This window comes from Aulonocara sp. 'chitande type north' Nkhata Bay, linkage group LG15 (genome assembly GCF_057382095.1).
Source record: "Aulonocara sp. 'chitande type north' Nkhata Bay isolate Kocher_YH1m ecotype deep benthic linkage group LG15, A_spYH_male_GT1.1, whole genome shotgun sequence".
Lineage (NCBI taxonomy): Eukaryota > Metazoa > Chordata > Actinopteri > Cichliformes > Cichlidae > Aulonocara > Aulonocara sp. 'chitande type north' Nkhata Bay.
In genome coordinates, this window is record NC_141358.1 from 27,005,243 (window position 1) to 27,021,377 (window position 16,135).

Here is a 16,135-nt window from a genome sequence, read left to right on the forward strand (position 1 = left end):
TCATTCAAGCCACCCTCAACTCCACCAGCAGTGTCTAGTCTCCCTTTCTCAGCTGGGGTCTGCTCTGCCCAGAGTCAATTGGCGTCTAACCACTAAACACCTACAGTGGGTTTTCCATTCATCAATAAGTCAAGTTCCTTCTTTCTAATCAGAGTCAGAGTCAGAGAGACTTTATTTATCCCCAAAGTGCAATTAAGCAATTAAGATTGTTAAGGGTTCAAATATTGAGGAGGGATACAGGAGGTAATCCAAATAACAACACTGATCCAGCCGGGTGGAGTCAAACGAGGATTTTAATGAACACACGTGTGGGAGATGAACACTGTATGCAGACAGCATCGATCTCACTCGAACAATACACAATCAGTTGTTTTATATCATCAGGGAAATTTATAACGCCCCTCATGCGTCATCACATGCATAAGTTTCAAAACCACAAATGTTCTGTTGACAACTTGTGACACAGTTAAAAAAGAACATTGTCTCCGTCTCCATGGCAGGTGCTTCCTGTCGCTGCCGGACGCCCGCTTATTGTCTGGAACATCAGGCACACATTTTGCAACAAACTGTTCTTTTGCAGGCACAATTTTGCAGTAACAAGAAAAATATAATTAAACTTTCACCTATAAATGAGCCTATCTACTGTGTGTGGGTGTGTGTGTGTATGTGTCAACCTGAAATGCACTCAGTTTCACCTCTCACCTCACCAACTAAACCTTGTAACCTTTCCACCAGACCGAAGGCCAGCACGTACACAACTGAAACTATATGTGTAATATATTGAATAAATGTTTTAATCAAATGATACTACTTAAAACTTAATAAAAGAATATAAAAGAATAAAAGATAACAATGAATAACCTGGTTATTCAAATAGCCTCATCCAGACAGCTCCTCAAAATAACCACCAAAAAATGCACACTTTACAGAGGAAACAAAGACATTTCAGAAGTACACTTCCTGACTTATTCTGAGTCATCTGTTACCAAGCAAACTCAAACGCAGCAGGTTGCTGAATACACTAAGGTCTTTATTCAGGCCTGTTTCTAGATTATATGTGATACATGTATTACAAGCGTATATGCAATCTTTCCATAGCTCTTAGCCACTTTGCTCAATAGATAGGCCGGACATCGCACCGGACGAAGCTTCTGACCATCAATTAACTGACCCCCATCACACTGAACACTGGTGCTCCACAGGGGTGTGTACTGAGCCCTCTCCTGTACTCACTCTACACCTACGACTGCATGGCCACTAGCAACTCCAACATCATTGTGAAGTTTGCGGACGACACTACAGTGGTGGGTCTTATCACCAACGGTGATGAGACGGCTTACAGGGAGGAGGTCAGCGCCCTGACCCACTGGTGTCAAGACAACCATCTCACCCTCAACGTCGCAAAGACAAAGGAGTTGATAGTGGACTTCCGGAGGTGCAGAGAAGTACACACCCCCATCACCATCAACGGCGCTGCTGTGGAGAGAGTGAGCAGCTTCCGGTTCCTTGGCGTACATCTGGCTGAGGATCTTACGTGGTCAGTACACACAAACAAAACAGTGAAGAAGGCGCAGCAGCGCCTCTTCTTTCTCAGGAGACTGAAAAGATTTGGCATGAGCCCCCGCATCCTCAGGACCTTCTATCACTGTGCCATTGAGAGCATCCTCACTGGATGCATCACCACCTGGTACGGCAACAGCACCGCCTGCAACTGCAAAGCTCTCCAGCGAGTAGTGCGGTGCTCTGAACGGATAATTGGAGGTGAGCTTCCCTCCCTCCAAGACATCTACAGGAAGCGCTGCCTGAGGAAAGCGGGGAGGATCATCAAGGACTCCAGTCACCCCAGCCATAAACTGTTCAGACTACTTCCATTAGGAAGGAGGTTCTGCAGCATCCGGTCCCGTACCAGCAGACTGAGAGACAGCTTCTTCCACCAGGCCATCAGACTGCTGAACACGTCATAGACACCTCAGCTTCACAACTGGAACTTCAACATTATGCACTCCATACTGTACAGTAATGCCACCGTTTTGCACATGTCTCAACTCTGTATATTTTTATATATTTTATTTATTGACTCTATTTAATTTGTAAAATATGTGTATACACACACACACACACGTAGAAAAACATTTAGTATACACATCCAGAAAAAATTTTTTTTTGCATATACTATTATATATTGTACATATATTTATTAGTTTCAGATTTAGCCATTCGTATATTTTGCCTGTTTATGTTATTGTATTTTGCACAACTCTGTTTCTTGTGAAGCTCGCACACAAGAATTTCACTCGCATGTGCTGTACCAATGTACCTGCACATGTGATGTGACAATAAAAGTGATTTGATTTGATTTGATTTGATTTGACACTGACAACGAAGACAGTTAAAAATGATAAGACAGAAGCACCCGATGGTGAACAGAGTATTAGTGAGGAAGAAAACATCACTTTTGACAGAGAAACTAACACTACAGAAAACATGTCTGTCACACAAACTGCAAATGAGCCCTCTACATACACTGATCCTGTCTCCTCTACAGATGTAAAGTTAAGGGCAGGACAGCTGATCACTTTTACTTGTAGAGACAACAGTGTTCAACACACAGCCAGAGTATTAGGCAGAGCGGGGAAAGCAAAAGAGCAGTACAAAAACTGGTACAATGTGCAATATCTTCAGCCTGATGGTAGTGAAGGTGAAAAGAAAGCTGTAGACATGTCACTTGTTGATGGTCTTTGCACTGAAGCTGAAAACAGAGATGCAGATGTACTCATAATGTAACGGAGCGAAGGTGATTTTATTTCCACAGTGTTTTTTAAAGGAGGGAAACCTTCCTCCAAACGGACAGAGCAGTGGAGCCGCCAAGGGAAAGCACACGAATAAAAACTGTATAGTTAAAATATAATTTATTATATTTAAATAGTTAAAAATATAAAATGAATTAAAACAACCCTGGCCAGGGGACAACACAGTAAAAATCAATAAAACACAACATTAAAAGTCCAGTGGCGTCCGCCACGGTATAAGAGTCACTAAGAATTAAAAATCCAGTGAAGCGGTGCAGGAGGGAAACCTGGCGGCGTCCTCGCCTTCCTCTCCGCGTTCTGGGCCCCGGTGCGCTAAAGAAAGGGAGGCAGCGGCAGTCAGTACTCTTTTAGGCAGCTTTCATTCATTAAAAGGGGACAAGTCAAAAGACTTACCCCAGGTGGGCAGAGCTCTTAACTCCTCCGTTGTCACGGTTTGCCGGGGCAAGCCGTGTGAATAATAATGGATCCAAACTGCAGGCTGCGGAATACGAACGTGACATGCAGGGAGAATGACCAGAGAATCAACACAGAAGGGTGGAAGGGAAATAACACAGACGAACCAGCAACTACCATGACAGAAGACACAACTTAAATACACCCAGAGAACACAGGGAGATTACACGCAGGTGGGGAACACAGCTGGGAGTGATTATCGTGACGAGACTAGGGAGGCAAACTGAAAACACTCACATAAGACGCAGACCTTCACAATAAAACAGGAAACACATACACGCAATGACATAACACACCAACTAAACACAGACTGGGGGACACAGAACATAGGAACATGAACAGAAGAATACAAACACCCAAGGTAACCAAAACCACAGAATACTAATAGACTAAACATAAACACGGAGTCGCAGACTCTGGACCATGACAGGACCCCCCCCTCAAAGGCTGGCTCCAGACAGCCCAACAAAAAACAGCCAGAAAAAACAGAAAACAACCCGACCAGGGCGGGCGGCGGGGTCCAGGACGGAGGGCTCGGGGCAAAACAAAACAGGAGCACCAGAAGGTCAAAAGACAAAAAGAAAAAGAAAAACACGAGTCCAAAACCAAAAGAAAAGCACACCAGAGCACAGGAAAACAGAGTCCAAAACAGAAGAGGTCAGGGGGCCGGCCAGCACAGGAGTCCAAAACAGAAGAGTTCAGGGGGCCGGCCAGGAGGCCGACAGCACAGGAGTCCAAGACAAAAAGAGTTCAGGGGGTCGACCGTGCGGACGGCAACGGCGGCGACGACAGCGCTGGTCCGGGGGCCGGCCGCGCGGAAGGCAACGGCGGCCACTCAGGCGATGACGGTCCGGGGGCCGGCCGTGCGGAAGGCAACGGCGGCCACTCAGGCGAAGAGGGTCCGGGGGCCGGCCGTGCGGAAGGCAACGGCGGCCACTCAGGCGATGGTGATCCTGACCAGGCGAGGCTGCAGAGGCTGGACCAGGCGAGGATGAAGACTCGGATGAAGCTGGACCAGGTGAGGATGAAGACTCGGATGAAGCTGGACCAGGCGAGGACGAAGACTCGGATGAAGCTGGACCAGACGAGGCTGAAGGCTCTGAGGCTGGACCAGACGAGGCTGAAGGCTCTGAGGCTGGACCAGATGAGGCTGAAGGCTCCAAGGCTGGACCAGACGAGGCTGATGATAATGCTGCAGCCGGTGAGGATGATGATGATGCTGCAGCAGGCGAGGATGATGATGATGATGATGCTGCAGCCGGTGAGGATGATGATGATGATGCTGCAGCCGGTGAGGATGATGACGATGCTGCAGCAGGCGAGGATGATGATGAAGCTGCAGCAGGTGGCTGAACGGGCCCCTCGGGCCCTCCAGCCGACGAGGAAGGCTGCTGGACGGGCTCCTCGGGCCCTCCAGCGGACGAGGCATGAGGCTGGACGGGCTCCTCGGGCCCTCCAGCTGACGTGGCATGAGGCTGGACGGGCTCCTCGGGCCCTCCAGCTGAGACAGGTGGCTGAACGGGCTCCTCGGGCCCCCCAGCGGAGACTGGAGACAAAGGCCGGAGCGGTCCCTTGGACCCTCCAGCGGAAACAGGAAACAAAGGCCGGAGCGGTCCCTCGGACCCTCCAGCGGAGACAGGAAACAAAGGCCGGAGCGGTCCCTCGGACCCTCCAGCGGAGACAGGAAACAAAGGCCGGAGCGGTCCCTCGGACCCTCCAGCGGAGACAGGGGACGAAGGCCGGACGGGCCCCTCGGACCCTCCAGCGGAGACACGAGACGAAGGCCGGAGCGGTCCCTCGGACCCTCCAGCGGAGACACGAGACGAAGGCTGGACGGGCCCCTTGGACCCTCCAGCAGAAGGCATCACAAAGCCAGCAGGCATGGAGTCCTCTGGCAGACACGAAGGCAATGGGTGCTGTGCTGAGCACTGGCCCTGCTCAGACAGCACTGACACGGAGTTGTTCTCTGAGGGCTGCTTAATCTTCAGGGGTCCAGAATCAGCTGGGGACTGAGACCTAGCCTCTGGGGAAGCCCTGGAGTGCAGAACGGTGCCTGAAGCAGCTAAAGCGCGAGAAACTCCCTGACTGGACCTTAAATTTTCTCCCTGCATGGAGTGAATGAGTGGAACCGGTAATGCTGGAGCCAGAGCTACGGGTAGCGGGGGCACTGGAGCTACTGGGGCCTGCGCTACAGGCGGCACCGGAGACTGAACTGAAGGTGGCACCGGAGACTGAACTGAAGGAGGCACCGGAGACTGAACTGAAGGAGGCACCGGAGACTGAACTGAAGGAGGCACCGGAGACTGAACTGAAAGTGACACTGGAGACTGAGCTGAAAGTGACACTGGAGACTGAGCTGAAAGTGGCTGCCGGGGAGCTAACTGAGCTGAGAATGGCTGCGGGGGAGCTAACTGAGCTGAGAATGGCTGCGGGGGAGCTAACTGAGCTGAGAATGGCTGCGGGGGAGCTAACTGAGCTGAGAGAGGCTGGACAGGCGATAAGCAGCTCATGTTGACATCCGCCACACAAAACACAGCCCCTGAATGAACAGTCACAAAGTCTGGAACAGACACAGAGTCCTCACTCACCACAGCCGGCGAATTAGAAGTCCGAACGTCCGGCTGTGGGGTGGCGCGCCCGCGGCGCGATCGGCGTTTCCTCCCCGCAGAGGGCTCCGACGGGCCTGGAAAAACCGCATCCAATAGGTGAGGCAGACGCGGCTGCTCCGGGGTGGCTGTAGTTTGTTGCTGCAGGACCCAGTTCGACAGTTCCCGAGCTTGCGCCGCCTCCCGGGCTTCATACAAGTTGGCCAATAAGTCCAAACATCCTCTGACCTGGCGGAGATAGGGATTTCTGTTGAGGATCGCCTCGATACCATTTATCCCAACGATCCTTGCTCTCGTATTCGAGGTGTGGGTTATCCAGTCGACCAGGCGTTGGACTTGCATCAGATCCCTCTCCCCGGGCAAGTCTGCTGGATCCATGTTGTGGCTGGTTCGTACTGTCACGGTTTGCCGGGGCAAGCCGTGTGAATAATAATGGATCCAAACTGCAGGCTGCGGAATACGAACGTGACATGCAGGGAGAATGACCAGAGAATCAACACAGAAGGGTGGAAGGGAAATAACACAGACGAACCAGCAACTACCATGACAGAAGACACAACTTAAATACACCCAGAGAACACAGGGAGATTACACGCAGGTGGGGAACACAGCTGGGAGTGATTATCGTGACGAGACTAGGGAGGCAAACTGAAAACACTCACATAAGACGCAGACCTTCACAATAAAACAGGAAACACATACACGCAATGACATAACACACCAACTAAACACAGACTGGGGGACACAGAACATAGGAACATGAACAGAAGAATACAAACACCCAAGGTAACCAAAACCACAGAATACTAATAGACTAAACATAAACACGGAGTCGCAGACTCCGGACCATGACATCCGTAGAAGGGGTAAAGTCTGTTTGAGGAGCAATGCACACTTTTAAGGCATTCCTATGTAAAGTTTGTATGTTACCCCCCTTTTCTGGTTTGACCTTATACACTAAGCCCGTATCTCCCACCTGTTCCAACACCACATACGGCTCAGGAGACCACCAGGAACACAGTTTTCCTTTGCCCTGTCTGTTTCGGTCACGTACCCAGACTCTCTCCCTGGGCAACAATGGGAGGGTACAACCTCTTTTCTCATACTGGCTTTTGTGTTGGGAGGCCGCACTATACATCCTCTGCCCAGCCAAACGGTAAGCTAGGGAGAGTTTCTGTTGATGAGAATATACCCACTCACTTACATCCTGCCTCGCCTGCTGGGGGGGCACGCCTAATGCCACATCCACAGGAAGTCTCAAGTGTCGACCAAACATCAAATAGGCAGGCGCATAACCTGTGGAACTATGGATAGTATTGTTATAAGCATGGATGAGTTCTGGCAGATTTCCTACCCACTGACTCTGTCTAACTGATTCTAGTGAGCGAAGCATGTTCAATAGGGTCTGATTGAAACGTTCTACACTACCATTCCCTGCAGGGTGGTAAGGTGTCGTGCGGCTTTTAGTTATACCATAGGTATCACAGAGTTGTTTCATTAATGCAGATTTGAAATTAGACCCACAGTCGGAGTGGAGTCGGCCTGGGCAACTGCACGGCTGTATCACATACTTCCACAAAGCCTTTACTGTAGTCTCTGCTGTTTGGTTTATATTTATTTTGGTTTACATTATTGTATTTTGCACAACTCTGTTGCTTGTGAAGCTCGCACACAAGAATTTCACTCACATGTGCTGTACCAATGTACCTGCACATGTGATGTGACAATAAAAGTGATTTGATTTGATTTGATATTGTAGGGATAGCCCAAGTGAACCGTGTAAACAGATCAGTAACCACAAGTATGTTTTGATAAGTGTCAGTTGGCCGGCCTAAGGACAGAAAATCCATGCCTACAACCTCCAAATGGTATGAGACTGAAATAGGGTGCAGTGGAGCCCTAGGTTCTACCCTCTCTTTTTGTAGACTACAGGGGACACAACCCAGATGAAACTGACGTACCTGCGCTTCCATGTTAACCCAGTAGAACCGCTGCCGTATCCGAGAGAGGGTTCGATCTACCGCCGCATGAGCAGCAGCCTTCCGCCACACCTCATGGCACCTGGAACTAGGACACACAACTTGATAACGAGTCTCCTGGGTATATTCATCCAACACTTTACGGCACAGTATTCTGTCTTTAATAAAAAGTCTTTTTTGTTGCTGCAGGAGTCGTCGCACACCATGTGACAATGTCTGATGTTCTAACTTTGTGGGTGCGACCTGGGCTTCCAGAAGTTGCTTTACTACTTGAATATCCGGATCACGAGCTTGTGCTTCTGCCCAGTCACTCCCCTCTACCTCACAGGTCAATTCAATGGCTGCTGAAGTGACTCCACGCTCTGATCCAGCCCCCTCCAGGTGCTCTGCTGGGACAGTGGGGAATCGAGAAAGGGCATCAGCATTAATATTACTCTTACCCGAACGATACTTCATCTCGCAGTCGAAAGAGGCCAGCTGGGCAACCCAACGTTGTTCTACTGCGCCCAAGCGAGCAGTCTGTAAATGGGCCACAGGGTTATTATCAGTATACACAACGAATCGTGCACCAGTCAGATAGTCTTTAAATTTTTCGGTAACTGCCCACTTAAGGGCTAACAGCTCCAACTTGAAGGAACTATAGTTGGCGTCATTCCGTTCCGTGTGGTGTAAGCTTCTGCTGGTGTACGCTATTACCCTTTCTTGGCCCTCTTGAACCTGGGCCAAAATGGCTCCCAGCCCGCAACCACTGCCGTCAGTATACACAATAAAGGGAAGAGAGTAATCTGCGTATGCTAAAACAGGTGCTTGCGTTAAAGCTGCTTTGAGTGCCTCAAATGCTGTTTGACATTCTGGGGACCACTGCACTTTGCGACGGTCTGTTTTCTTGTTCACAGGGACCCCTGTCAATATTGCATTTAAAGGGCGTGCGATTTTAGCAAAGCCGGACACAAAACGTCTGTAGTAGCCAGCCAGGCCCAAAAAGGATCTGACTTGTCTGATGGTATCAGGGACCGGCCAATCCATCACTGCAGAAATCTTATCAGGGTCTGGTCTTACACCACACTTATCCACTACATGCCCCAGAAATTTCACCTCCTGTTGCAGGAACTTGCACTTTTTCGGCTGTAACTTCAACCCATGACGCCACAGCCTCTGAAACACTTCATCTAAATGCTGTAAATGAGACGAAAAGTCAGGTGAATAAATGATAATGTCATCCAAGTACACCAATAAAGACTCTGCAATCTGTCCACTCAAACAGTGCTGCACCAGCCGTTGAAATGTAGCGGGTGCATTGCACAGACCAAACGGCATCCGCTCGAACTCAAACAACCCGACTGGGGTAGTAAAATCAGTCTTGTATAAAACCCCTGCGATTTGTGCATATAGACTGTTCCACGGACCCCCTCTAACCACTGCTAAGGTGGTACATTCCTCCCATCCTTTGTTTGTGTTTGCGCTGGTTCACCGTGATAGCGCTGGTGGAGCTGGGCTGTTGTACTGAATATGTGTCGTGCGTGTGCGTGAATGATAAGTAAGTGCCTTGTATTTGTTTGTTCTATGGTTGTAACTTATCATATACTTGCCTATGTACATTGTGTCATGCTTTTATAGAGTTTTCCAGCGGTTTGTGTAGCCACGAGACACTGTATATTCACGCTGATTTGACCAAAATGGTGCTACCCTTGTGAACTGAGCTGCCCAAAGTAAAGATGGAGTCTATCCCTGTGCAGCAGCCCATTTGTGTCCACCAGGGGGTGGTGTTTAGTCATTTTCGAATTAGTCTTTCTGTTCAACCCTTTCTGTATTATTTAGACCAGTTTGGTTGACTTTAATTGTTTGCTAATTGTAATTTCTGTTATTTTACAGAACCACACACACATACATATACTCACACGAATTCCCTTCTGGAGATGTTTTGGATTAAAGGAACCCTAATTATCATTGCTGTGGACCCTCTCTTTCATCATATAAGTCACCTGTGCCTTCTGACCGAGGATAGGAAAATCCTGCTGTAATTTGCCAGTTTATTAAGCACACACATGTCCAGTTCAAGTGGTCCTTCGAGCCGGAGTAATTACAGCTTTTCCTAACATGCCGACATCCCGATATGATGAAGAACAACCAGGTGCCCAGCACAGGAGACCACATAGGGCTCCAAGATATCTGGATGACTTCATCTGGACCTATCCCCCACAGCCGACTAACCCAGTTCCACCGAATACTAACGCAGCTACTCCAATACACCAAACCGCTGGCATCGACGGCTCACCAGAGATGGAGAGAATAAGGAGGATGGAGCAGTGTGTTACTCAGGTACAGGAGCAGATGAGGGAGATACAGAGCGCTATACAAGTGTCTTTGAACTTTGGCCAAAGAACCCCCCAAGTACAGTTACAAACCCAGGTCCGGAGCCATAGTATGCCTTTACTAACTGTGGATAATAATCCTACACAAGCTCCTCCTATGGGCGGACTAGAAAACATCCCTCCCATATCTCCAGTAATACCTGGCCCTCAGTTTCATACTGTACAGCAGACCTCCCCTTCCACAGCTCATCATGTTGATAACCCTCAAATATTACAGTCAACAGCTCCTACTCTCCCTGTTAACCGACCTATTCCTCAGCCCCCTCTATAGGTCCACTCTTCTATGCCATCAGCTGCTCAGCCAACACCAGTGGTACCCCGGTCTGCATTTACAGCAACAGATCAGCCACGTCCTCCCTGGTATCAACAAAGAGACCTGAATTGGCAGTCATCAACCCCACAGTGGTCTGTGCCACACAGTGCTGCTCAGTTTAGTATCCCTGGCACTATTCAGTACCCTGTCACGCTGCCGCCTGGCATGCCCTCTCCAGGTTATCCACCTTGGACTTTAGGCCCACCTCTCAGTCAGCCATACGTTACACCAGTGCTGCCACCTGCTGTTAGCTCACAGTATACCTATCAGCATCCTGCTCCAGCTGCACCGCCACCTGTCAGTTCACAGCATGATGTAATTCAGAGCAGCCCACAACACTCCTCATCTCTGCTTTCCTCTCAGAGACCGAACTTGATGGAGATGGCTATTTCCTCTTCTTATGGCATCCCTAAACCCAACCTAATCCGCTTCACCACAGGAAAAGAGAGTGATTTCCTGCTACTGAAGAAAGGTCTGGATGGAGTTTTGGGATCACATCCACATCTGTCTGAGGATTACAAATTCCAAGTACTGCTGGATCATCTAAAGTTTCCTCCTGCGTTTCAGCTTGCAAAGAGGTATGTGCATGACCCTATGCCCTTCACTAAAGCAATGCAGGCTCTACAGCAGCGCTATGGACAACCACGCCAATTAGTCCAAGGTGAAATTAACAACATTTTGAGAGCTCCTACAGTGAAAGCTGGAGATGCACAGGGGTTTGAAGACTTTGCTCTATCAGTTAGTAGTTTGGTGGGACTACTAAACTCCATGGAAGGAGCTGCTAAGAGCGAACTAGAGTGTGGCTCCCATGTGGACCGGCTTTTGAGTAAACTCCCCTTCTCCTATCAAGACAGTTTTGCTGAATATTGTCTTGCAAAGGGCATCTTGCGGAGTGACTCAGCTAACACCTATACTCTCCCTGACTTTGCACAGTGGTTGGAGAGGAAGTCACAGGCCATACAGATATCACGAAGGGCTACAGAAAGCTACATATCTGATAAACCCCGCTCAGATCGTAGAGACAAGTCATCACGACCATTAAAGACATCCTCATCAGTCTACTATGGCACTGACAAGCCTACAACACCGATGGCTAATACCACTTCAGCCCCTACTGACAGTAAAGAACCTATGAAAGGGAAGAAAAGAGAGAAATTTAAGCCCTACTGCCCCTTCTGTAGCAGTACAGAACATTACTTGAGTTCCTGTTCTGACTTCAGTAAGCTGAGTACTACACAGATTATTACGTGGATTAATGACAATAAGAGATGCTGGAGATGTGGTCGGAGTCACCAGCCTGACAGTTGCAATCTGAAGAAACCTTGTGCCACCTGTGGAGAAGAATACCTGCAGATCCGTCATGAAGCTGCCTCTCGCTCAAACAAGAGTATCCTGACATTGAGTACAGCCTCCAGCATGGTGTATTTGGACCAAGTCACTCATTCAGGCAGAGTCATGCTTAAAGTGGTCCCAGTTACCCTCCACAATAATGGGCGATCTCTGTCCACCTACGCCATTCTTGACGATGGATCAGAGCGGACTATTGTTCTATCTGCAGCGGTTCATTACCTGCAATTAAATATCACAGAGGAGTCCCTCAAACTACGAACCATCTTGCAGGAGGTGTCACAGTTACAAGGCGCATCTGTTTCTTTTGAACTAAGCGCACCCAGCTCTCCCCAAATCAAACATCACATCAGACGTGTTTTTACTGCTAAAGAACTTAATCTGACAAAACAATCCTGTCCAGTGGACATACTCCATCAGAGATATCCACATCTGGCCGACGTTCCCATCAAAGCATTTAAGGATGTGCAGCCTATGCTTCTTATAGGCTCAGATAATGTCCAGCTCATCACCCCTCTGTCACCTGTCAAAGTTGGTCCACTAGGCAGCCCTGTTGCTGTCAACACTAACCTCGGTTGGGCCATCCAGGGACCGGCTACCTTTCTACATCTACCTACTGAAGCTTCATGTCTGCACACATCCCTGTTACCAACTCCTTCTCAAGCGCTAAGACAGAACGTTGAGAAGCTGTGGCAGTTAGATGTGCTCCCCTTTCGATCAGAGAAAGAGGTAACTCGCTCTAAACAAGACAAAGAGGCACTGGAGTTACTGCAGAAAACCACAGAACGTGTACAGGTGGATGGAATAGCTCGCTATGCTACTCCTCTGCTTCGCCGCAGAGACTCCACTAAACTACGAACTGACCATGGCGCAGTGATGGCTCTCCTTCGGTCCGCAGAGAAGCGCCTGATTAAAGTTCCTGATCTAGCGGCTGTGTACAATGCAGAAATACACAAACTGGAACAAGCAGGTTATGTAAGAAAACTCACTCCTGAAGAGGCAAACCGCACAGATGAATCCTGGTTCATTCCCCATCATAATAATAATAATGATAATAATAATAATGGATACTTTATTGATCCCCATGGGGAAATTACTTGTTTTTTCTCTGCATTTGACCCATTCACTCAGTGAAGCAGTGGGCAGCCCACTAAGCAGGCGCCCGGGGAGCAGTGTGTAGGGACGGTACCTTGCTCAGGGGTACCTCAGGTATCATATTGGGCATCATAACAATAAGCCTAGGATAGTTTTCAACTGTTCCTTCCAATACAGGCAAGACTGCCTTAACGATCAGCTGCTACCAGGTCCAACTCTCGGTCCATCCTTAATAGGTGTCCTGTTGAGATTTAGGGAGCACCCTGTTGCTGTGAGTGGGGACATACGAGGTATGTTCCATCAGGTGCGGCTTCTTCCGCATGACCGGCCCCTGCTGAGATTCGTGTGGAGAAATATGGAAAGAGATCGGAGCCCGGACATTTATGAGTGGTGTGTCCTGCCCTTTGGAACCACATGCAGCCCCTGTTGTGCCACGTATGCCCTTCAGCGTCATGTGCAGGATCATAAAGATGGCAATGAACAAGTACTAAACTCAGTGCTGCGCTCATTTTATGTTGATAACTGTTTGCAATCTCTGCCCTTTGCTTTGCAGGCATGACCACTTGTCGATAACATCAGAGAGTTGCTATCTACTGGTGGTTTCGAAATCCGACGGTGGGCAAGTAACTACCCAGAGGCCATTGCTCATCTCCCCTCTGAAGCAAAGTCCCCTACCTGCGAGCTGTGGTTGACTGAACACCAACCAGATCCCCAAGAACCAACCTTAGGCTTGGCATGGCACTGCTCCACAGACCAGATCGCCTACAGATGTCGGCCAGTGGTTCCTCAGGAGTGAACCATGAGAAACATCTACAGCATCCTCGCCTCTCAATACGACCGACTGGGTTTCATCATCCCCTTCACGACCCGGGCAAAGGTTATTGTTCAACGTCTGTGGCAGAACGACAGGAACTGGGATGATCCCATCGAGGGCGAGTTACTCCAGCGATGGCAAGAGTGGGTGAGTGAGCTACAGTATCTACCAGAAATCTGTCTGCCTAGATGCTACACAGCCCCAGCAACCCAAGAGGGAACTTTCCAGCTGCATGTATTCTGTGATGCGTCAGAGAGTGCTTACGGAGCAGTGGCATATTTGAGATTTAAATCGGCAGAACATGAGGTCCACACTGCCTTTATCATGGCCAGATCACGTGTAGCTCCCCGCAAGAAACTGTCAATTCCCCGTTTAGAGCTGTGTGCCGTACTGGCTGGGGCACAACTGTCTAGACTCCTCCTCAGTGAGCTTACTCTGCCCATTAGTGAGACTACTTTATGGACCGATTCTACCACTGTGTTGAACTGGATCCAGTCCGAGTCCTGCCACTATAAAGTGTTTGTAAGTACTCGTATTGCCGAAATACAGGAGCTGACTGAGGCCGCCAGCTGGAGGTATGTCCCCTCGGCTTTGAACCCAGCAGATGACATCACCCTTACCATGACAAGGGTTCTCGCCACCCCCACATCAGGGGTTTCAGGCAGTGCCTCCACTAGGGCACAATAATCTGTTCCTTGTGGACCCATCTGAGCCCGGCCCCACACCATTATTTCACTCCTCGGGGGAACTTTAATTTTGCGTCGGCCAGCTAGCCGTACATACCCCACCATTCCGTCCTCCACTGTACTTGCTTCTATCCGTCTGCATGTTGCGAAGGCAGTCCTCCAGGCCTGTTGATTCGTTAATTGCTGTGGGACAGGAACAGTCTTTTCCGGCCACTTAAATACATTCCAACAATCAGTGGGTGCGTACAATGGTCATCTTTTACCACCACAACCCCGCGTCCAGGAACCTTAACACCTTCCTTTTCCATGTCCAGGACAGCATAGGTGGTATAGGGAATTTCCAGACCATTGGCGGCTCTCAGCTTAAAGGCAGTTGGAGTTTTCTCAAGCTTAGCCTGGGAAAAATGCTCATTAAACAAACTCTCCTGTATCAAAGTCATTTGTGATCCTGTATCTAACAAGCCTTGAAGCTCCACCCCCTCGATCACTATCTTCACTGTTGGACACCGCCCAATAAATGTTTCTGTGGCCCTTAATTGCTTAGGTGAACCAAAAGCCCCCGCCCCTCGGACCTCAGCAGCAGGGTCATCTAGTTTAAACTTGGCTGGGAAGAAATGGAGGTCCGGCAAAACCTAGCTATATGTCCTGCTTGTTTACACCTCCGACAGATAGGCCGACCTTGTGCATCCCAGCTAGCATTTAATTGTCGCAGTCTTCTCCTAAACTGAGGTGCAGGCGGAAGAGTAGCTACAGCTGGCTGAGTGGAGCCTCTAATTTCTCTTACTAGCTCTTGTGCCAATCCCTTCATTTGTGCCTTGACGTCCTCCAGTATCTTCTGCTTTAACACCTGTCTCCAATCTTCTTTCTGTTCAACCTTAAAAGGAGCATGAGACTTATTTACAGACAGGCAGGTTACCTCAGACTGGGGCTGTACATGTTCTGAGTCAAGCAGCAGTGCCTCCTGGCGTATGGCAGCAAAATCTTGATCTGGGTTACGCCGCACATAGACTTTCAGTGCCTGACTTACAGGGCCCTCCCGCAATCCTAGCAACAATTGATCTCGCAGGGCTGCATCAGAGGGGACATTATCTGGATCATGCTTTCGCAACCTACAGTATAATTCTCTCAACCACAAAATAAATGAAGATACGGTTTCACTTGGGTTCTGAGTGCAACTAAAAAACTGTGACCTAAGAACTGGGGTGGGGACACGATCACCATATAAAGAGTCTAAAAAAGAAAAGATTTTTTGTACTTGGTCTCTTTCACTGGTTTCAAGAACACTGACCTGACGTTTAGCCTCACCTGCTAGCACTCCCAACACAATAGCAACTTTCCTCACTTCAGGCAAATCCTGCGATCCCAGCAGCCCCTGCATCTGCTCCTTCCAATCCTGATATTGCACATCCTGATCAGGCCCTTTAAATTTCGGCAGCCACGGGGCTCCGGGATATACAGGCATCATCATCTTTGCTATTCCCCTGACTAGCCCAACTGCTCTTAACTCCGTATTCTGTCGACAACGCCAATTATGTAACGGAGCGAAGGTGATTTTATTTCCACAGTGTTTTTTAAAGGAGGGAAACCTTCCTCCAAACGGACAGAGCAGTGGAGCCGCCAAGGGAAAGCACACGAATAAAAACTGTATAGTTAAAATATA

General features: G+C 49.0%; 1 protein-coding gene across 1 annotated transcript; it reads right to left on the reverse strand.

Annotated features, from left to right (window-relative positions):
- Positions 1 to 2,721: 2,721 nt before the first annotated feature.
- On the reverse strand, positions 2,722 to 6,247 carry LOC147313250 (uncharacterized). The gene is made up of 5 exons (XM_086262926.1): positions 5,852 to 6,247; positions 4,901 to 5,245; positions 4,222 to 4,612; positions 3,204 to 3,288; positions 2,722 to 2,749 (listed from the first exon to the last, which is right to left on the reverse strand). Exons 1-5 carry the CDS (start codon positions 6,245 to 6,247, stop codon positions 2,722 to 2,724), a joined length of 1,245 nt encoding a protein of 414 aa, XP_086119052.1.
- Between the last annotated feature and the right edge of the window lie 9,888 nt (positions 6,248 to 16,135).